The 23,923-nt window shown below is 40.8% G+C and overlaps 1 protein-coding gene across 1 annotated transcript; it reads left to right on the top strand.

Moving 5' to 3' along the window:
* Positions 1–796: 796 nt before the first annotated feature.
* On the top strand, positions 797–23,410 carry LOC109919243 (guanine nucleotide exchange factor DBS-like; the record flags this gene model as incomplete). Its single annotated transcript, XM_048592663.1, has 6 exons — positions 797–887; positions 3,390–3,509; positions 11,024–11,140; positions 16,245–16,394; positions 22,055–22,179; positions 23,296–23,410. Coding segments are annotated over 6 exons (718 nt in total), but the record flags the coding sequence as incomplete, so codon positions are not given.
* Positions 23,411–23,923: the final 513 nt, after the last annotated feature.

Genomic DNA, 23,923 nt, shown 5'->3' with positions numbered 1-23,923 from the left:
CTGCTGTTATCTAGTTTTGCACCCTATGGATACAGAAGCAGAATTTTGCAATGAAATAATCCAATGGAGAAATGATATCTCATGTCTAAATTTTGGATCAGTGTTATAGAATTAAAATTCTAAGTATTTGCTTACTGATAATGTGCTAGGCTGTCTCCTTTTATATTCCAATTGTAATTGGCTTGAAACCACCTTGCTGGCATTGTACAATTCCCTCCGACTTACAAGGACTGGGGTTTATAGATTCCTTAGTTCAGTTTGATGTGTGACACGCGTGATTGAATGATGCAGAAAAGTGAAACAGTTTCTGACAGATCACAGCTCCACAGCCTATACGACCTCTGTTTACAGTTAATGTGATGTGAACAGTGATGATATCCCTGCTTCTCGCTTGTGAAGTGCAACTGTTCCATTTTCTAAGGAGTCAGCTGTCCTCATGGGAGGCATTTCTTGTGTCTTTCTGAAAAGTATGATTTCTAATTTCTTATAAACTTCCCGAAACATGTGCCTTTATCAACAACTATAAACTTGTGGTATATAACAATGGGTGATGTAAACTAGAATATGCTTTGCTCCTGTGACTTTGGTCATGATTTGAATTTGGCAGCAATCTGTTCCTCACTAATGTTTGAAGTGGTGGATTTGAAGCCAGAATTAAGGCCTGTGAAAGAAACCTTTATTATCCAGGTGGATTTTTCAACTGGAGAGTCAGTGGCTGAGGGGCTTGACTTTATGCAAGCGAAGCTGCACGTTGTTAAAAAATTTAAATTTTGTTCCTGAAATTTCCTCCTCTCAGCTTTCAAGATGGTAACATTGGATTTATTCTGCTTGTGGATAGGAGGCAAGACAAATGGTCCTCCGTGAGAGCATCACTACTACGAATCACGGTGAGTTTCATTGTAGTCCAGGTTTCAGTAGCTTTTAAGTCTTACCTTAAAGAAAGCTGCTGAATAATAAGCATGAAATGACAGCCAAGTGGGAAGGGGACCTGTGTGCTTTCTCATCTTTAGCCAGAGGTACCCTTTTTTTGTGCTGAGGTGGTCCAATGGTCTGCTTTGGTCTGACTTCAAGAGCCAGACTTTTCATGAGGGTCACGAAGGTAATGCTGAAAATGTACAGGATAATTTTATTGCTCCCACTTTCTCAAAGAAAGCATGTCTCAGAAGTTGAAAACAATGATACAACATTTTCCTGCTGGTAGGGCAGAACTACTGACTTCGCTCTATTTGTAAAGCAGTTACAATGACCTGATTCCTTTAGTACATGTTGAGAAGCAATCATTCAATAAAAGATTTCTTGATTTTATTTAAATTGGGCACAGTCAATATCAGTAACATAAGGTGTGCTGTAACACTAATTTTGTCATTGCTATGTATTGCTTTCATTGACTGAACTATCAAACCATTTCTGTGTTTCACAGGTGCGAATTTATGATATATTCTTGCGATACTGTGAATATAAAAATGCAATTCCTGCCCAGTTTATTTTATATTTTGTGGGTGCTAAGCACTGAACGGGCAGGGATTCTACTGTGGGAGATTGCAACACTTTTTTCATTTGTGGCTTCTGACAGGGATCTCAGGAAAATTTTGCAGTTGGTTTCAAATTTGATCTATTGAGATAGAGAAGCCACACCATTTAAAGTTCACTGGGTGTTCCAGTGAACTTCTAACATTAACAACTGCAAGGTCTGCACAACTGGCTTCAAATTTCTTCCAAGCTCTGCATATACCGAGTCTCTAGGCGGATGCCGTAACTTTCAGGATGGTCACATCACAGGCCACATATAGAACTCTATTGATGTAGGAATTCAGCCATCTTTGCAAACTGTGCTGTGCAGCTAGATAATTCGTGACCTTTACCTTGGCTCCACTTACATAGAGTACCTACATTTCAAAATCTATTAATCGCAGTCTTTATAGACATTCAGTATCTACATCCATTTGGGAGAGAGAGTCCCAGTATCCTACTACCTTCTGTTTGAAGCAGTGCTGCCTGATCTCAATCGAGAATGGCCTAACATAATTGATTTGGGACTGGGGCAAGGATTTTCTAAGACAACAGTTTGCACACCTCGGTGCATTGAAAATATTCATTTGTGTGTCTTGCTGGAGAACTGGAGCAGTTTTGACAACTTGTCCCAACAGTCACATAGCAGCCAGTACTCACCATTCGGACTCGTAATGGTAGTGGAGCGAAGGTAGGTCTGTTGCACAGAGAGACACTGCTGTTATTAGTACCCAGTAGTTGTGTACTCAAGGATTTTTTTGAGAAATGAGAGTTGGGTGAGGGAGAGTTCAGAAATTTATATTTTAAAATCACTGCTGACTTATTCAAGACATTAGTTACACTAAGAGGATGCGTTATAGATGCATTGAAGCAAGCTTATTTGCCAGTTGGTGTAGTTGCTTTGTGTCGCACCAACAATTGAATGCAGCACATGAGGAAACCCCAGCCAATGTGCAGTTAAGAGCAGGAACGTGTAGCTACTGATGGAAGGCTCTGATCTAACATTATCTTTCCAAGTGTTGGCTCACCTACTGTATGTTTCTAGTTCGTTCTTGTTGTTCTGTTTGGCTGGATGTAAATGATGCTACGACGTTATTCTGAAAAGAGCAAGGCATTTCTCCGGTGCCATAACCAGCATTTATCCCCCATCCACCACCATCAAAAAAGCACTTTGGTCGTTTATTGTATTGCTGTTTGTTAGATCTCAATGTCTACAAATTGGCTGCCCATTTCCCTTTTATTGCAGTACCCATTCTTTTAAAGTACTTACTTCTGGGACACGCTAAGTACATGGAAGATGTTATACGAATGTGTTACTACTTTCCTCTGTGTCTCTCTCTCTCTCTCTCTCTCTCTCTCTCTCTATTCTGTGCACTCTGAGGGGGAAAAAAAAAACTTGGTGCTGTTGTATTGTATAAACGTTCATTCTCAAACCTATTACCAACAAATAAACTGAGACATTTTGCCAGCATAAGGCATTTTACCAACTGAATCATAGAATCCCTGCAGTGTGGAAACAGGCCATTCGGCCCAACGGGTCCACACCGTCCCTCTGAAGAGCATCCCACCCAGATCCATTCCCCGAACTGTTGGCATCTGCAAGTCTGTCTCCACTTTCGGGGAATTATCTTTATCACTGGAAGTGTTTTGAATCATTGGAATTCCCTTCTGCAGTTGGCTGTGGATTTTTCATTATTTTAATATATTTAAGGCTGAGTTGGATTTTGGTCTCTCGGGGAACTGGATTCAGCAAACGCTAACAATAGTTTTGAAGCCAAATACATGTAATGATTGTTTTGAATGGCAAAGCAAGCTTGATGGGGTGAATGGTTTACTGATACCCTTGTTTCTAATGGCCTGTGATTTCTCCCTCCTTCTAGGGATCATTCCCGGGAAATCTTCAATTGGTTCTCGTTCTTCGACCCTCAGGAATCTTTCAAAGAGCTATCTCTGACATTGTCCTGAGATTTAATCGAGATGATTTTAAGCTAAAAGTACCTGTAAGTTCGATTTTTCAAATAGATGTGATTGTTGAGCAGATAATCATTTTTTTTTTAAGCCACTGAAAGTTTGGTCCCAATATTACCAAAGGTTTCTGCTTAAACCAGACTTGCTAAATGATGCCCCAGTTGATCGTGCATAGTGTTGTACAAGAGGAGATAAAACTAATTATAGTCTTCAGGTGAAATAGGGTTAAACGTGGCCAATTATGTGTATATAACTCAGTGCCCAATTTAAAATCAATGGAGCCAATATTAATCAGGAGATGGGAAGGGTGTGGTGGATGCTGACAGTGAGTGCAGAGCCTCTGAACGCGGGAACCCTGTTGTTCCCATCTGATTGACAGACTGACTGATCACTTGACCAGTAGACGCAGGGTGTTGAAGCTAGAATAGTACCTGGCAGCCTGTAGGTCGGGGAAGTGTAAGGCTGGAGCTGTATGGGGCTTGCTAGACTGGTGGCGGGCTCCCCTGCTTCGAGAAAAGGAAATACTAAAAGGAACTGGTGTGACACCTTGGCCAGTCATAAGCAATAGACGGCTTTTGTGAGAACAAAATGCACCTTTATCTGCTTTGCAGAACAAACAGTCCCCTCCCAATCCGATAACGAATGTCATCACAGTTCAAAATTATATTTGCCAAACTGTTGGCTTTCTTAAAAGTAAATCATGGCAAGTTGTCATCACTGGCAAGGCCAACATTTGATTCCCAACCAAAGTGACTGTGTCAAGGTGTTGATGGGCTGCCAACTTATTCTTTTGCAGTCCATCTGGTGTAGGTACCCCATTTAGCTATTAGGAAGGAAGCTTGACCCAGCAACAGTGAAGGAGTAATGACTTAGTCCAAGTAAGGACAGTGTGTGACTTGGATGAGAACTAGCAATTGGTAACATTCTCATGCGTCTGATGCCCTGGCTTTCTGTGGTAGAGGTTATGGGTTTGGAGGGTACTGTCAAAGGAGATTTAGCGAGCTGCTACACTGTCTTTTGTTACATGGTATCATTGTGTACCAATGGTGGAGGAAGTGGCTGTTTAAAATGTTAGATGGGGCACCAATCATCTCAGGCTGCTTTGCCCTGGATGGTGTTGAGCATCTTGACTGCTGTTGGAACTGAACTTGTCGGGGGAAAAAAAAAGTATTCCATCACACTCTCTTGACGTGCACCTTCTAGATAGCAGACAGATTATGGGGAGGCGGGTGATGAGTTGCTTACTGCAGAATTCCCAGCCTTTGATCTGTATTTACAGGAATGAAAAATGTTTGGTGAAATTTCAGTTTTTTTGGAAAACAGAACTCTACACTTTGATTTATATTTTTCCCCACCCTTGCTACGTCCCATGGAACTGTCATTCAGCATTTGTCTGCTACATCTGCTGCCAATCTGACAAATGGTGCGTGATGAGGAGCAGCAGAGACATTGCATTTCAAAAGGCAGTTGTCACCCTGAGGCTTCATTGTCCATGAGGCTGGACACCAAATGGAATCAAACACCAGGAGGTGACATAAAATTTACTGAACGAACAAGCTGGTAAACTAAACACATTAAAGCTTCTTCTAGCAACCTGAACACGTTAGTAAATGTCACAAATACCCAAATTAATGCTTGCCTGAAAATTACATGGAAATATCTAGAGAAGAGGGAGAATGATATTTTTAGAAGCATAATGCTAACTAATAATCTCGTGCATTGGACTTGATTTTTATGATTTGTTGCCATGCAATTTTGGGATATTAATCCGGCAGTCAGGAGGAAAACGTGCCAGGAACCAGTCAACTAACGGCAGAATATATGGCCAAACCTTTCCTTACAATCGATTTTGTGATTTTTTTTTTTAACCAGGTTGTATAGAAAATATGCCAATTATGTTACAGAGCAAGTCAAATTGAAAAGCAACTTGATCTGATTTCTTGTCACACACCTCGCAGCAGCCAGTTTAAGAATACAAGTAGAAGTCGCAGGAGTCCTGTCAGTTTACCAAGAAATAGTTAGAAATAGAGTCCAAAGATGTGCAGGTTAGGTGGATTGGCCATACTAAATTGTCCGTAGTGTTCGGGGATGTGCAGATCAGGTGGGTTACTGAGGACGGGTCTGGGTGGGATGCTCTGAGATTCGGTGTGGACTTGTTGGGCCGAAGGGCCTGTTTCTACACTGTAGGGATTCTGTGATTCTATGATATGAGAAGGCAAACAGGGAAGTCATTTCTATTCTTCCTTACAATATTGATTTATTCTGTTTTCTTTGAGCAAAATGCTACTTGAATGAGGAAACTAATAATAAGCTTAACGTTGTATAGCACTAATATTTCATAATCTAAATCTTTGTTTTCTTTCAAAGTTTATTTAGATAAAGTAATGTAATCTTGTTTGAAGAATGTGTTCCAAATGTTTTTCTTCAAAAGAATCGTGTACCATGACAGTCCAGTTTGAATTTTATATTATGATAGATCCCTGATTTTTTTTTTTGCATACTCGGTGTTGATATTGTTTTATGCTAGCAACAGTGCCTGTATTTAAAATTATCAGGCGTGTTCAGATGAAGCAGTAATGATGTGCTGTTAGTAAGCTCGAATATGTACAAATAGACTTTATGGTTTTATAATGGCAGACTTCAATTTCAAGGGTCTAGATTCTTTTCATTGCTTTTTCACTCCAGCTGTCCCACGTTTGAGCAAGGTGGAGAAACTGGGTGGCAAAGATGATATGAGTGAATAACCAGGAGATAGAGTGCAGGAAATAGCATTAATGAATCTAGAGATAACACAGTGGGGAGCTGGAGGATCACAGCAGGCCAAGCAGCATCAGAGGAGCAGGAAAGCTGATGTTTCGGGTTGGGACCCTTCTTCAGAAGCGTCAGCTTTCTTGCTTCTCTGCTGCCTGGCCTGCTGTGTTCCTCCAGCTCCACACTGTGTTATCTCAGACTCCAGCATCAGCAGTTCTTACTATCTCATTAATTAATATAGGGTGGAAGGTAGAGTGGTAAGGTGTGTGTCTGTGCAGAGAGAGATCATTGCAATCTGATTACATGGAATGTGGAAAGTTTTTGGCTGAAATCTACTTAAGTATATAAAGTAGAATTTTTTTATGAAGTACTTTGTGAACGCAGAATTTGATACTGTAAGATTTTGTGTTTTTATCATCAGTCCCACCTTCTGCTGGAGATGTTCTAGCAGACTAAGCTAAAAACAGTGGTGAGTTGATTTTAACCTGAGGTTGGAGAACATAGCAACATAGGAACAGGAGTAGGCCATTCAGCCCTGTGAGCCTGTTCCAAAATTCAATGAGATCATAGCTGATCAGTGGCCTAACTCCATATGTATAACAGCATAATGTGATTGTTTGGCCATTGTTATAAACGGTTAATGTTACTGTTTCACCTGTCTCATTAAGATTAATGTGGAGGTGCCGGTGTTGGACAGGGGTGGACAAGGTCAGAAATCACACGACTAACACCTGAAGGAGGACTGAGGCTCCTAAAGCTTGTGTTTTCAAATAAACCTGTTGGACTATAACCTGGTGTCGTGTGATTTCTGACCTCATTAAGATTGACTGTTTATTCATCGTTTTAATGTTGCAGCTGTTTTGTCAGTATTCTTTAATGTAAAGTGGAAAATGATCACTAAGCTAAGTAAGCTATGCATCACAATTCTGTCCAACATATGAAATAAGTTTTGAAGGGGAACAGCGGGTGTGCATTACCACTGTGTTCACCATCGGTATGCCATATCATTGTGAGCAGAATTTGTAATGTTAGCCATATTGACAGACCACTTTAGCGATTTAAATCAGCCAAAAAAATTAAGTAGGCTCCACCTGGTGGCTTTTGGCTGTAAATGCTTGCTATGCCTGATAAAATCACATTAGCAACCCTAGCACAGGCAGCTGTATGTGTTTTGGGTACTGCAGATACACGAGAACATTTCTAGCTTGAACTTGAAAATGTTTTGAATTAAAATGCTCGTCACTCAGCAGTTTTAATATCTAACAGATGTGGCTGTTATTTATTAATATACCTCAAGATGGTTTGATCAGAGTCATTAATGAATAATGTTTCTGTTTGACCAGACTTTTAGCTGCTCTTGTTTTTCCCTGCTTTCCCTTACCAAAGAAGTCAAATTTGTTCCCAGGTCTGCAGTTTTCACTGATCGTGCATCACTCCTAGTTTTCTAACTCTTCCCCATCCACGTCCACTTCAAACTTAGCCTAGATATGGTTCCCACCTGGTGCTGCCTTGATCCAATTTCCAACGAGCTGCTAATTACCCATATTCCTTTCCTGGGTCTCATTATATCTGACATTGTAAGGGATTCCAACTTCAAGTGCAGATCTTCCTGCCTTCAAAATCTATGTTATCCCCCCTTCCTTAAAAAAGACCTACCCTTGGCTCCTTGTAAACTACTGGCCCACTTTCTACTCCTCTTTCATCTCTAAGTCCTTGAACATTCTGCCTTTGAAATCTATGCCAATCTCTTGCACAGCAACCCATTTGAATCCATTCAGTCAAGTTAATCAGTTCCACAATATCGAAAAGGCCCTAGTCAAGTTTGTAAATGGCATTTCCTGAGAGTGTGACTTTGTTTTCTAGGTCATTGTTGTCTTCAATTAAAAAAACTCATCACAATGTCCTCACATCTAGGCACAATGTGGACCTGGTTATGACCATCCCATCCTCCCATGCTTTGTAAACTTTAGTGCATCTAAACTTCTGTTTCTTGTATAAAGCCACCAAATTACACTCCACAATCAACCTATTCTTGCTGATCTATTTAATCTTTGTTAGGCCCTGATCCCCCACTGTCTTAGTTTTAAAATTTTTATCCTTGTGTTTAAATGGAGATCTTGTGGTTCAATGGTAGTATCCCTACCTCTAGGCCGGAAACCCCAGGGTTTGTGTCCTGTGCCTTGTTGACCATGGAAGGAGTATTCATGACATAGTTTAACAGGCTGTTAATCCATCAGGGAATCCTTCCATTGCCTCCACACTATTTCTTGAAAGGAAAATGAAGTATTTGTAGACTCAGCCTTGAAAATTATTTCCGAGAGTGAATGGATTTAAGAATGTCCATCTGAATTACAGAATCAGTGGGATACAGACCTGTTTCTGTTGTCTACGTAGGCCTTGAGGATCTCTGCAGCACAGGCTAGCAAGAATCTTTAAAAAAACTTGTCTTGGGGAAAAGATCCCCCATCACTCCAGCTGGAGTACTGTGTGCAATTGAGAGTCCTGAACTTTAGGATGGGAGTGATAGTGAACACGTGGGACAGAGTGCAGAAAGAGTTTGCAAGATTACTTGCAGGATCGAGAAACTCCAATTATGAAGATGGATTAAAGAGTTTGGGATGGTTTCCTTGAAATGCAGAAGGCAAAGAGGGAGACAGTAAGGGGCTGCAGATATTGGAAGCTGGAGTCAATAAATATGGCGCTGGAAATGCACAGCAGGTCAGACAGCATCTGAGGAGCAGGGAAGTCAATGTTGGGCCAAAACCCCAAAGAGGGAATTTGATAGAAGTTTTCTAATTCATAAGAAACTTGACATAGTTGATAGGGAGAAACTGTGCCACTTGTTTTTAAAAAAAATAGGGAATGTGAGGACATGGACTTTCCAAGTAATTTGCAAAGGAAACAAATATATTGAGGGGAGGTGGGGGGGAAGTTTCATTCAATTATTAGTTATGATCTGGAATGCACTGCCTGGAAATGTGATGGAGGTAGGTTCAATAAAGGCATTCAAAATGGCATTTGATGATGATTTGAATAAAGGCGGGAGAATGGCACAAAATTATTATGCTCCTTCAGTGAGATGATAAGAAAATGAGAAAAATCTGCGATCACTTGATCATACGGCAGCAGGATAGATAAGATGATGAAGCCCAGATAAGCCTATCGCCAATCATTCAAGTTAAGGTGCAGAAAATAAGCAGAAACCGTTGTTAATAAAAAAATAATTTGCATGTTTATATTAGACCTGAAATATTGAGTAATATTCTTTGATTGCCCCACAGTGAGTGTTATTCCCCAAAACCGATAAATCTTTGGCTCTTTGGAAGCAAATCACACCATGGCCATGGCAGCCAGTTGAGTCTCTCCCATTTCAGGAGCAAATCTCACATTTCATTGTTACCACAAATTATGCAAGACTTCTACTGTTTCCTGCTGTGTCTATTCAGTATTCCCATCATTTTTACCAAAAAATGGTTTTAAGCTCTTCCTGCAAACTGCTTATTGAGTACTAGGTGGTTAAGAGGCATGTCCAAAGGAGTTTTTGAGATAGAGGTGAAAGTCATCTCAGTTGCCGTTCTCTGGCATAAAGGTCCCAACATTGGCAGTAGAGGGGTCAGAAGGAAAGTGCATCCGGATCACTTGCTGGGACAACGTTTTATTTTGTACTACTCCTGACAGCACACTGATATTGCAGAGGGATATTTGGACCTAGTAGTCTGAACTAAGAATCAACAACTTCCAGAGTTCTGATCTTCTTTAAGGACATCTTGTAAGGTATCTATGGATACCTATGGATAGCTGTAGCTGCCAATCGAGACCCAGAGCTGCCCCAAGAACAAACTCCTGATGCCTTGTTGTTGCAGACATTGCCTGATTTACCACATTTACTACATAGACTGGCATATGTTACAGATCAAAGTAGTGGAACTCCTCTATCAAGCATATCCATTATTTGCAAGAAAAGCATCTTCATATATATGCCAGTCAGTTATTTATCTCTTCTAAACACGTGCTGCAGTGAGTTGTAGCTGGTTCTTCTCCTACCACTCTTTTACATATTTCACTCTGTGAATTACTTTGTCTTTCTCTCACCTATTGATGTATCCATGTTGCATTTGGATTCACAAATAAGCATGATTTCAGAATGGAGTTGATCAGCCTGGAACAGGAGTTTCTTGATTCAGAGCTGACTTTTTAAACCAGTAGCAGTGACTGGATGATAAGACATCCTACTTGTCTACTGATGTTCTGATATTGACTCTGCCAAAGAAAAGAAGTGGGAAGTCCAGGAATCTTCTGCTGTATTTGTATAAAATAACAAATAACAGGCAATCTGAAAGCTTTGAGGTAGTGTTTGTACTTCTGGGCTATTCTGTGTCCATGCTCCAGCTAGGAACTCTTGCCTTTTGTGGGCACAACTTACAAGTCATGACGTATTGCCAAAATGTGTGCCTGGCAATTGCAGCTTTGCACTCAGCTGCAAACCCAAAACATAACAAAAAATAGTTGTAATATTATTGTGATCGTCCTACTGTAATACCAATGGGCATAAGCATGATGCAGTTGAAACATGATACGTTTTTAAAGAAGAATTATTTTCAAAACCAGATTTTATCAATGGGTAAATTTCAGGAACTGCAGCAAACAAATTTTCGATTGGCCAGTTTACTTAGTTTGGTTCAATCAGCATTCGGCATTTTCAGTAAACGGCTGAATGTTTGATTTACTTTAGTTAGGGAATGATTATTCTTCTGTGTTAGGTGCTCCGTGTATTTATGAGGATCTTCTTTTGCAGATCATAATGCTGAATTCAGTAACAGAATTACACAGTCACATTGACAAAACACAGCTAACCCAGGAACTTGGAGGTACACTGGAATATTCCCACAGTCAGTGGTTATATCATCGGACGGTAAGAAACAAATAACATTTACTTGAACCCACAGATCTCCCATCATATTGCTTATGGGAAATTGGATGATACAATGGGCTGCATTTTGTTGGATTGGGATGCTGAATGAAATGGCCCATTTATTCGACTTGCTTGTGCATGTGTCCATTTTTAATTTTTTTGGAGGGCATAAATTTATATTAATGTGTGATGCTTATGGCTCAACAAAGAAATCTGGGAGCTCGGGTGAATGATGGAAGCAGTTTTTCTCCTTTTTTAGCCAATGGGATTTGTGATTTGAAAAAGAAACCTAATTAATGAAGATGATCAATTAGAATGGGTGATGTCAGTGTGGAAGCAGGTACTGAAAGAGAACTGATGAGAGAGAAAGAGAGATTGGATTAAGAGAAAAAGAGAGAGGCTGCCGTTTTGCAAACCTGCAGGTGGAATTGGCTAAAAAGTTGCAATTCATGAGTTCTCACTTCCTCGCTGTCAAATTTTGGCTAAATCACACCTAAATGTCATGTGTCACTCAAACTTAATGCAAGAACTGGCTCAATGTTTTATATCAAGAGAAGTTTTATCAATGTAGTGTGTTCAAGTGTGTATGACACAATTAAGTCTGACACATCAGGCATACAGAATTGTTTTTCTATTTTAGGGCAATTGTGTAATTAGTTGAAGCAAAGAAATATGAAGAGATATAGACGCACGTGAGAAAATGCATTCAGTTTTAGATTGATCTATGCTAAGTCAAACACAGACGAACCAGTTTTACTGGCCTCCATCCTGTGGTTGTTTAGTTATTGGCTGTTCAGTTATTTTTGTTTACTGCAGCATCATACCAAATGATTCTCTTCCTATTTCAGTTTTAAAGATCTCTAAGAGCAGTCAAGTTTGAATTACAAGTTTTTTTTTAAACAATAAAGAGTAGATATTCTTGCCTTGCTGCCAAGGATGGTGTAGGGCAACTGTGTATTTCTCTACTTGAGAAGGTGAGTGCACACCAGAATATGAAAATATGGTCAAATTTGAAATCTAATGGAAAGCGACAGCCTGTACGCTAGAATTCCTCTGAAAGGTGGTCTGAAAATTGCAAAACAATGATGGAATTTATTGCTGTCACCCATGTTGAGAAGGATGTTTAAACAGGTGGGATGGTGGTGGGTGGGTGGGGATTGTGATGCCTTCCTGCTCCATCTAATTAAGTCCATATTAGGAAGGCCCATGGATGGCTTTCCTATCCTGCCATCAATTGATGCCCTTAAACGGGAAGTTAATGCCCACTTAATGGTTTCATCCTGCTACCACTGTAATTGGCCCAGTCGTAGACCGAGAGGCTTGCTATGTAGTGATTGTGTCAGACCAACTCTCACAGGGTGACCTGCATGCCCTTCATTCAAACAGCTTAATTGAGGGACCTGGGATGGGGAAGTAGGGGCCTGCAGAGAACCAGTCCCCCACCCACCTCCCCTGCGACTCCACCTTGAAATCTCCTCACGGTCACTCAAATGTTGTCTGACATTCAGCGTCTTGTACTGGCAGCGATCATTGCAACCGTAGTGCCTCTGCCATTCCTTAGAGCTGCCAATCTCTCTCTTTTTTGTTTCCATTCTTCACTTTTTTCCATTGTTGAATGAGAGTTGACATTATCAGCTGTTTGAAAGCTTCCCAATATATGATGTTCCCACGTTGAACAATGCCCGATTTATTTTGCTATGCTGGGCACTAGGGAAAGAGTGGTACTCATTCTTCAGACAGGATTCTAAAATGGTTTACAGCGCTCAGAACAGTAGCATCTGTAGTTGCAGTTATTACAACAGACAGTCACGCGGGCGATGATGTTAAGATGCAATAGGTTTATGATTGTAGGACTGTATTTCTAATGAAGTGCCACCCGTGTAACCTGTACATCTTGAGAAGCTTTTACTTTTTTTGTTGTCCTCCCACTGTGCGTACTATGAAGAGTTATTGCTCGGTCTAGTGCACAGCTGGTCTAACTATGGCGTGAGTGGCACAAACCCGGAAGGTCCTGGCAGGGGCGAGTACTTCTGCCAATGGTGAGCTCATGATGGTGTGGGCACAGCACTGTAGGGATGTGGTGCATGCATAATGAAGTAGAGAAATGCCTTAGTTAACAGGCTTGAGCTCATGGAGAGAAACTCACCCTGAAACACCCTGAAATTTACACAGCCAATTTTTCGTAAAATTCAGCCCTGTATATCCAAATGTCTCTATCTAATGGAGAGAACTACTTATGGTCCTTTGTGAGCTAGGCTAATTACTTTGCCTTATATTGGGTACCAAGACTGATGTACATCATCTTGGTTTATTGACATATTACATGACATTTTTCATATTACATGAGAAAAAAGAGAAACAGGTGACTTTGAATAAGTAATTGCTGAAATCCAAATGTTTTATACAATGATGACCAAACAAAGTGTGTCCAGTTTTGCCCTATCTTCTTTCTGCCTGAAATGCTTATTTATATGGGGCAGCAAAGTGGCTCAGTCGTTAACACTGCTACCTCACAGCGCCAGGGACCCAGGTTCGATTCCACACTGTCTGTGCGGAGTTTGCATATTCTCCCCGTGTCTGCGTATTTCCTCCCGCAATCCAAAAATGTGCAGGTTAGGTGGATTGGCCATGCTAAATTGCCCATATTTTCCGGGGATGTGCAGGCTACGTGGATTAGCCGTGGGAAATGCAGGGTTATGGGGTAGGGAATTGGGTGTGGGTGGGATGCACTTTGGAGGGGAGTATGGATGGGCTGAATGGCCATTCAGGGGGATTCTACGATTACAGCACATATATTACAGGAGGAAGCCACACGATCCATCATGCCTGTGTAAATTTTAGCCCCATAGGCTGGTGTAGCAATTTTACAAATCCTGCTGCCCATCAATACTTCATCCGAATAACTTCTTCACTTGGTTTTGGTATCTATTGGCAAGCAATTTGACCATGTGAGCAACAGATATTCTTCGGTTGGGACACTTTAAGATATTCCCTGCTTTCCAATTTGCATAGCTGAATTCTGTTGCATTTTCCTGTCATCCTAGATTAGACAAATAAACTCATAATTAGTTGAGCACAGAACATTTTAGCCCCTGTAGCAGCTGGAGCATTAACAGAAGCTTACCTAAAGGATAGTGAGCAATATATATTTTCTTTATTCATTCAGGACATGTGGGCATCACTGGCTGTGCCATTATTTATTGCCAATTCCTAATTGCCCTTGAGAAGGTGGTGAGCAGTCCGTTTGCTGTATGTACATCCCCAAAGGTGTTTGGAAGGGAGTTCCAGGATTTTGACTCAGCCACGATGACTGAACAGTGATGTATTTCCAAGTCAGGATGTTCAGAGGCTTGGACAGGGACTTGGATAGTATTTCCATGTGTTTGCTGCCCTTGCCCTTATAGGTGGTATCCGTCCTTGTTTTTTTGAAGGAGCTATGCATGGAGGAGTGTTGGTGAATTTCTGCTGGGCTTTTTATAGATATACACACTGCTACTACAGTATGTCAGTGGTGGAGGGACTGAGTATGGTGCTAATCAAGCAGGTTGCTTTGTTCTGGATGGTGTCAAGCTTCTCGAGTGTTGTTGGAGTTGCAATCAACCAAGCAAGTGGGGAGTATTCCATCAGATTCCTGACTTGTGACTTGTAGGTGGTGGACAGGCTTTGGGGAGTCAGGAGGTGTGTTACTCCCTGCGGTATTCCTAGCCTCTGACCTGTTCTTGTAGCAACAATATTTATGTGGCCAGTCCAGTTTTGTTTCTAATCAATTTCAACATTCTGGAGGTTATCAGGGGGAGATTGAGTAATGGTAATGCCATTGAATGTCATGGGACAATGCTTGAGTGCTCTCTTACTGGAGATGGTCATTGCCTGGCACTTGTCTGACATGAATGGTACTTGCAACTCGTCAACCCAAGCCTACACAATAGCATATGGACTGTTTCGGTATCTGAGTAGTCACAAAAGGCACCAAGCATCATGCAATCATCAGCGAACATCTCCAACTCTAAATTCATAGTAGAGGGAATGTCATTAATAAACCAACTAAAGATAGATGGGCCTGGAACATTATCCTGAGGAACTCCCTGCAGTGATATCCCAGGAATGAGATAACAACCATAACTATCTTGCTTTGTGCTAGCTCAGACTCCACCCAGTGGAGGGGTTTCCCTGATTCCTATTGCCTGTAGCTTTTTAGGGTTCCTTGATGCCACATTTGGTTAATTGTGACCTTGATGCCAAGGATGGTTACTCTCACCTCGTGCATGGAATTCAGCTTTTTTTGTCCATGTTTGGGCCCAAAGCTCTGATGAGGTCAGGAGTGGACTTGGTGGAAACTAAACTGACCCTCAGATAGCAGGTTATTGCTGAGTAGATGATGCTTGGTAGCACTGTTGATGAAACTGTCCATCACTTTGCTGATGTTTGGGAGTGGACTTATTGGTCAGTAGTTGGCATGTTGAATTATTTACTTCTGTAGAGGATATACCTGGGCAAATTTCCACATTGCTGAGTAGATGCCAGCAATGGGATGGCTTGGTTACAGGCATGGCAAGTTTGGGAGTACAAGTCTTCAGTACTATGGCCAAAACTCTGTCAAGAGCAGAAATTTGTGTGTACCCAGTGCCATCAGTCTATTCTTGGTCACAGTGAGTGAAACAAACTAGCTAAAGACTGGTGATGTGCTAGAAACCTCTAGAAGTGGCTGAGATGGATCATTCTCTCAGCACTTCTGGCGGAAGATTGTGCTGTCAATGCTTCAGCGTTATCTTTAATACAGCAGTGGAACAAATTGAAATTAACAGCATGCATTAGCAGGAGCATGTTCCCAACTCAACTGAGTACAAATCCATAAGAAAATCAGCACCTCAAACATATGACCTATCTCTTATATTTCATGCATTTTAATACTGATGCCACAATTGTGAGCACTTTGAATAAAGGAATTTGTTTGTTCTGATTTACAATTTCATTGTTGTTTACTTGGAACCTGAATTTTTATTCATATTTACAGATGTGTATTTTTTACATATAAATGTTTTTCTGTCATACCAAATCTAGCCTGATTTATTCTAATATATATTTACTGTATCCTCTGTATTAGGGTATTGAAAATTTTGCTGTAATGGTAAAAGAAACTGCACAAATGCTACAGGCCTTTGGAACAGAGTTGGCTGAAACTGATCTGCCAAATGATGTGACAACAACTTTGGGTCTTATGACAACGCACACCCAAAAGCGAGATAGGATGAAGGTAATGTACAGCATGCAATGATATGAGTAAGTGCATTTGGGAAAGAGTTTGTTTAACCACACAGCATGCTATAATGCATATGTGCAGAAAAGACGTTAACTAAATTAAATACCGTGGAGAGATTATGTATTGTGATGAGCTGCAAAGTATGCTTTGAAATCAGTTCTGGTGCTTACTATTTCCTGTATATATAATGACACACATTAACAAAACTCAAATTCAGACAGGCATGAGCCTTTAATTAGACCTTCAATAACCTGATAATAGCAGGTAACAGCAAAAACATTTTTTCAATGCCACCCTTACGAAAACTGCAATGTAATGTACACCTTCTATGTCATCACTCCAGTGAGCTTACAAGCATAAAAATGTAAGATATTTCTGAAGCTTTCTATGCTGTTAGAATGCCCTTTGAAGCTGCAACATGAATTCAGTAATCACGTTTTGTTTCGTGTAATCTTATCATGCTAAACGAACATCTAAAAAAGGACACCTGACATCTCACTGTGGTGATGGTAGCAGCAAATATCTGCCTATTTTACAGTTGGGAATAATTATGATTTAACTTTTCAAATAGCTTTTATTCTGACTGGTTTTATAAGGATCGGCATTATCCATGCCAGCCCGGACATATGACATTTATCACAGACTTCTGTGATTTTCAGGATTCATGCAAAAATTATGAAATTAATTAAGTATTAATCATCTTCCATTTTAATCATCTGAATGGAAATACTATCAAAAAGATAATAAGACACTACTTTAGGCAAAATGTGGAATTCATTCTTACTACTTAATCCATCCTAATAACAGTTGTTCCAATTAGGACATTAAATATAAACAAACATTAGCAAGATTTTACTTGCCTTATGTCTTTGTGGCTGAGTTTGTATCTTTTTTTCAGGGTTATTGGCTACACTATAATCTCATTGCTTTCTTAATTTATTTGTTTTAGTTGCCTTCTATTGAATTTTTAATTGCAATGAAATTCAATTTAGATGCCACCTGCTATGCCCATCTTGGATGAAAACTAGAGTGTAATTGTCATCACAAATAGAATATCCCTTAATGTGCGCAATGTTACCTCAGCCGAACTGACAAGTGATAAAATGTTAATGTTCCAATGTTGTTGAAAAAGAAAGACTTGCTATTGAACTGTCTCGTCTTCCATTCATCATTGAGTGTGTGAACGGGTGTAAGAATGACCTTATCAACAACCTCCTACATAGGGCCTGAGCCACTTGCTCACCATTGATTAGCTGCGATTCAAGTTGTCAGTGAGACTTAAGCCAAGACACCTTCCTCAGAGCTCCGGAAGGCCTACCGGAAACGTTATCTCTGTTTTTTCCTTCACAGATGCTGCCAGACCTGCTGAGCTTTTCCAGCAACTTCTGTTTTTGTTCCTGATTTACAGCATCTGCAGTTCTTTTGGTTTTTACTTTCCTTTTGTGATTGAATGAATGAATGAATGAATGAATTAATTAATTATTCAGTCTTTCTATATTTTCTAATCAGTCTCTTCAGACATGTTGTGACACATCTCTGGAGCAGGTAGGATTGAACTCAAGCCTTCTCCTCAGAGGTAGAGACACTACCACCAAGAGCCCTTCACTATTTGGTCTTTTTCTTAAATTATATCCAGCAGTTTTATCAGACACAATCAAGTGACCTTTTACCCCGCCACCAAATTGCCTGTGGGACTTCTCCCTTATCATCCACCATCACTTTTTAATAACCCGTGTTTCCAATATTAGTGAAAATACATGATGCTATTCAATCTTTCTTTGATTTCCAATCAACCTGCCCAGAGATGTTCTGACACAACTCTGGGGCAGGTTGGACTTGAACAAAGGCCTCCTGGCTCAAAGGTATGGACACTACCACTGTGCTACAAGTGCTCCCCATTCACTCTTGCAGATCCTTCCATGTACCAGTCCAACCTAGCTTTTTTTTGGTTAATCCAGAAGTGTTCTTGTGCAGCTTTTTTTTTAAAACCACCATCACTAAATCACTTGTGTTTTCCAATTGAATAATTTGTATCCAAAGCCCATTAAGGGCAGTGCGGACCGTTAAAGGTGAGGGAGAAGTAGGGAGAGGGGCCGAGGGCAAAATCAATATGGAGTTGGAAGGCATCCCACCCAGCTAATTAATTGATTAACCCCAATAACTTGCTCTACTAATAGATTTCCTACTCTAAATAAAAACTTTTGAAGACAAACAAAAAAACCTTGAACGAAACTAACGAAAAGTAAACAGTGATTTCTTTCATAATGTTTATGTTCCATTTTCATACCACAGATCAAAAAATAAAATTGTCTTTATTTCATATTCTGTATAATACAATCAACTTCCGATAACACCTGCAGACCCACAATGAGGATCTCCAGTAATTTCTTGGAGAAAACATGTTTTTTGGTGAAACAGTAACATTTAGTGAATTGCACAAACCCACTTTATTTTCAAATCTCTTTCCAATATGTCCTTTAGCTAACAAGGTCAATTCTGAAAACCTTCCTCATCAGCACCCTTTGCAGAAGGTACATTTTCCAGAAGAGAATAGTTAGCTACATAATGCTGTATGGGCCAACGTTTCTCAGATTTGCCTTTTGTGCAAGATTTCCTTTAGAATATTAAATAAATACTACTCTGTACCTATAACAAACTTTTTATATGCAGTGCCAAATTTCACTTCTTTTTTTTTCTTAACCCCTCACTCTTTCTCATCTCTCTCACCCTTACACCTCCCCTTTTCCTCACCCCTCACCCCTTTCTGTCATTCCTTTTCCCATCTCTCTCATCCCAGTCCCCTGCTATCTCAGCCCGATTTTCCCCCTTCTCACTTTCTCTCGCCTCTCTCTACCTTTTCTTCCCCATCCTTTCCCTTCTCTCGCGCTGTCTCTCTCGCTCGCTCTTTCCCAGTTTATCCCCCTTCTCTCTTCCTTCTCTTCCCCCAGCTCCCCCCTCTTCTCTCACCCAGTTCCATGTAGTTATTGACTGACTAAATCTAGTTGTCATGCTATGAAATGCAAGATGAAAATGTTTTCTTCCTTAACCCACACCAAATAACACCACAGATGCCAGTATTCTGTCACCAAGTCACACTTTATTTAAACGTGTACAGTCCTTGATACTCATCCAGCTCTGTCTCAGTGAACAGAACCTCTGACACTCCTGTTGATATCTGTCAGCCAGGGCTCCCTGATTGGGGCTGTTAATCGGGTTCAGTCAGGGAACTCGTATTCTGTGAGGTCCACCTGGCTGACCCTGTTACAATCAACAGACGTACCTTCAAGTTTACATGGCTACAAATTTGTTGAAGTCCATTCCTAAAAGAGTCTCACTGTAGGCCATGGTCGTGTCGTCTTATCAAATGTAAATCATGTTTATCACTGATCTCTTCTAAAAGTTTCCCATTGTTCCTTCCTACCGAATCTTTCAGCAGGATTTTTAACCTATGAAAAGGTGGGTGAGCAAACAGCTGATGTACTTCTCGATATTTTCTAATCAACCTGTTCAGAGGTGTTACTTTGGAGCAGGTGAGACTTGGACCGGTCCTAGTAGCTCAGAGGTGGGGACACTACCGCTGTGCCACAAGAGCCCTAATTGATGATAACATTTTTTTCCTTATTTAAACTACTATCTCCTGTTGCAAATAATATCACTGTACTTTGATTTGGAGAAGTTAGATCTTATCAAAGGGGTACAATAACGTATGGATTGTGTAAGTTGCAAATCCACCGACATACTGAAAACAACTGCTTTGTCATGTTCTTGCTCAGTTTCATATAAACCCTTGCATTAATGGTATTAGCACAGATATACTATCAATTGAAATAAAATGGTTTACATTAGCTATTTTACAGGAACTTGCCATTCTTTTTAGTGATTTAATCACATTGTCATTCCCACATTGGAAGCAGGTAGAAGACCTGACCTTACTTTGGTCCTTATTACATTTTAACCAATCCACTCCACTCTGAACATGTATCCATTGTCATCTGCAACTAAAAAAAATTCAATACTGAAGTTATTTGTAATGAGTATAATCCCCTCTGTCTAATTAGTGTCACCATCTCCTTGTTCTGAGCCTATGAAAATTCAATTTAGAACTATTCCTTACATTCTAATGTCATAGAATCCCTACAGTGTGGGACTGGCCCTTTGGCCCAATGAGTCCACACCAAATTTTGGGTGAAGTCGAATGTAACAAGGCCAGGATAGAGTTGTTTGTTGAGATTCTAATCGGGTGCTGGAAGCAGAAGGGATGGGAACCAGGCAGTTAATAGACAAGCTCCAGATGAGGTCACCTTCAACAAGCGAAAATCTAATTATCTCCCGGCGGTATTCATTAACATTGCTGCCGCTCTCTGTCCTGTCAACATCCTGGATATTTCCATTGACGAGAAACAGAACTGGACCAACCATATCAATACTGTGGCTACAGGAAGAGGTCAGAGGCTGAAAATTCTATAGTGCATAACTTACTGCCTGGTATGTCACCATTCACAAAGAATTAAAGTATTTGAGGATTACCAAGGAGATAAACACTCCAGAGCACTCAACAGTAAGGGGTGGCAGGGTGGCTCAGTGGTCAGCACTGCTGCCTCACAGCACCAGGGACCCTGGTTCGATTCCACCCTCGGGTGTCTGTCTGCGTGGAGTTTGCACATTCTCCCCGTGTCTGCGTGGGTTTCCTCCGGGTGCTCCAGTTACCTCCCACAGTCCAAAGATGTGCAGGTTAGGTGGATTGTCCGTGCTAAATTGCCCGTCGTGTCCAGGGGTATGTGGGTTATAGGGGGATGGGTCTGGGTGGGATGCTCCAAGGGTTGGTGTGGACTTGTTGGGCCAAAGGGCCTGTTTCCACACTGTGGGGATTCTATTCTATGATCTATGACCGACCCTCCGAAGAGGCTAATCCACCTAACTTACACCTCAGAACACTATGGACAATTTAGCCTGGCCAATCCACCTAGCCCATGCATCTTTGGACTGTGGGAGGAAACCGGAGCACCCAGAGGAAACCCACGCAGACACAGGGAGAACGTGCAAACTCCACACAGACAGTTGCCTGAGGGTGGAATTGAACCCAAGTCCCTGGCACTGTGAGGCTGCAGTGCTAACCACTGAGCCACCGTGATGCCCTATGTCCTTTACTCCCAAATCCCCATCAAGTCAATTCTAAACCTTACCACTGCGTGCTTCTTTATTGAAAAATATACTTGTGCATTCACTTTGGAATTTGTGAACTTGAATTTGTGAATGTTCTCTCCCTTCACCTTTTTTGGACCCTCATTGTATTTCTGCTATGATGTTCTACAATTTTTTTTTTTGAGTTGGAAATAATTCACTCATTGCCACAAATTTATTGTGGATATTTCCAGCAGTTTCATGTGAAAGTTGTGCATCTTGGTACTGTAGACGAGCCAATAATCAGATAACCGAACGCTGACTGAAAACTTCAATACCAACTTTGGCATCAGTGTGAGGAGTTAAATCAGAAACAAATATTCACACTGACTCCAAATGTCAAATTATGGAGTGAATCAGCAGCATTACTTTTTTCTCGGTTGAAAATATTAGAATCCCATAACTTAAGCTAGAATTCTGATTTTTACCCATCAGTTTTTTTAATTGTTTTTACCCTCTCTCTTCTCTAAAAGGATGATCTAAATCAGGCACGCAGACATGGCTCCACCCTCCTCTCCAGTATCCAGGAACCAGTTGACACGAATCCAGATCATAAATTGAACGCAGATGAGTTGGATCATCAGACCACCGTGGAAAGGTGAATTGTGGGGTACAAACATACAGTGCGTTATAAAGACCAGTTCATTAGCATTAATTTCGAGAACTTCTGATTTGCCTGCACCTTCTGTTGTAGGAAATGCCTGAGAACGAGATGACAAATAAGCTGAGACCAGGACCATTGTTTCTGGATCTTAACCCTTTTTGGAGATCTTGCACTGCAGTGCTGTCAGAGAGATAATCACGATGTACCGAAAAGATGTTTCAACTTTAATATTGTCTGTTTCACCAGGCACTGTATTGAGCGCATCCTATATGGAACTGATTCTGCTAAGAAGTCACTGAAGAAATTACAGTTGATTGTTTTCTGATCCTGGAATAAAAATTGTTGGAGCCACACAATAGATTGGTCAGCCTCTGTAAAATGAACGCAGGCAAATGTGTGAGCCTGCCTTCTCCATAAGAGCTGGGTTTAATCCAGGCTCTAACCCAAAAATGAACTATGCTATTTTCTCCACAGATGCTGTCCATTTCTGGGGCTTTCTTTTCATTTCAGATTTCTCATATTTGCAGTTTTTAATATATGTTATTGCACAGAAATGGGTCATTTGGCCCAAATGGTCCATGCCAGCATTTATATTCCAAACCAATACCTTCCCACCTTTCTTCAACTCGCTTTGTGCTCTATGACCCTTGAAATGAGCAGACCTTTCGGTGCGCTTGTACTGAACCTCGGACAGAATGGCAGTGGTTGTATCTTCCATTGACAGCAAAATTGGAAGGATCCCGTTCTGGTTGAAAGGAAAGAATGGTTTTAATATCCCTGCAGGGCTGATTGATGACATTTCTGTGATGGACTATTCACACATTGTGGTGAGCCCTCTTTTGGGTTTCTGACAGAATACCATTCTCTGAGAAGCCACTCCATGATTTAAACAGAGATGGGTATTTCTGTCAAGTGGCACCTTTTCAGCTTTGAATGTTCCTACTAATTTATGACTTAAATAACAGATGGCTATGAGAATGGGACAAAGTTTATTTGGCCGACTTAGTTCCAATGGAAAGATTCACAAACTAGTATTTTAAGGGCAAATTTCCATTATTCCTCTTTAGATGGTGCAAGGTCTGGACCTTGTCTTTTCCTTCTGTTTTGTAGGTTGCTTGCTCAATTGAATGAAACTGAAATAGCCTTTGATGAATTTTGGAATAAGCACCAGCTGAAGCTCAAACAATGCCTCCAATTTCGACACTTTGAGCAAGATTTCCGAGAGGTGAGAGCCAATCAACACCCCCCTCCCGGCCTTTTAAATCTGTATTTGGAATCTGCATAAGGAATTGAAGCACATATTAGGGATGTAAGGCTGAAGGATCATTATGGCCTTTTAACAATTACATTGTCTCCTAGCATTAATTAAAGTGACTGCACGAGAGCGTACAGGGCCTTGACCTTGTAACAAGTAGGTTAGACCAAGGAGAGCCAATGGATGTTATCTACCTGGACTTCCAGAAGACTTTTGACAAGGTGTCGCACAGGAGGCTGCTGAGTTAAGTAAGAGTCTATGGTGTTAGAGGCAAGGTGCTAGCGTGGATAAAAGATTGGCTGTCTGACAGAACACAGAGTGTGGGGATAAAAGGGTCCTTCTCAGGATGGTGTTCCACAAGGTTCACTGTTGTTACCACAAGTTTTCACTTTATACGTTAATGATCTCGATGAAGGAACTGTGGGCATTCTGGCTGAGTTTGCAGATGATACAAAGATAGGTGGAAGGGTAGGTAGTATTGAG

Source organism: Rhincodon typus, unplaced genomic scaffold (assembly GCF_021869965.1).
Source record: "Rhincodon typus isolate 14 unplaced genomic scaffold, sRhiTyp1.1 hic_rhity00001627, whole genome shotgun sequence".
Lineage (NCBI taxonomy): Eukaryota > Metazoa > Chordata > Chondrichthyes > Orectolobiformes > Rhincodontidae > Rhincodon > Rhincodon typus.
This window is presented reverse-complemented; position numbering and strand designations above follow the sequence as displayed.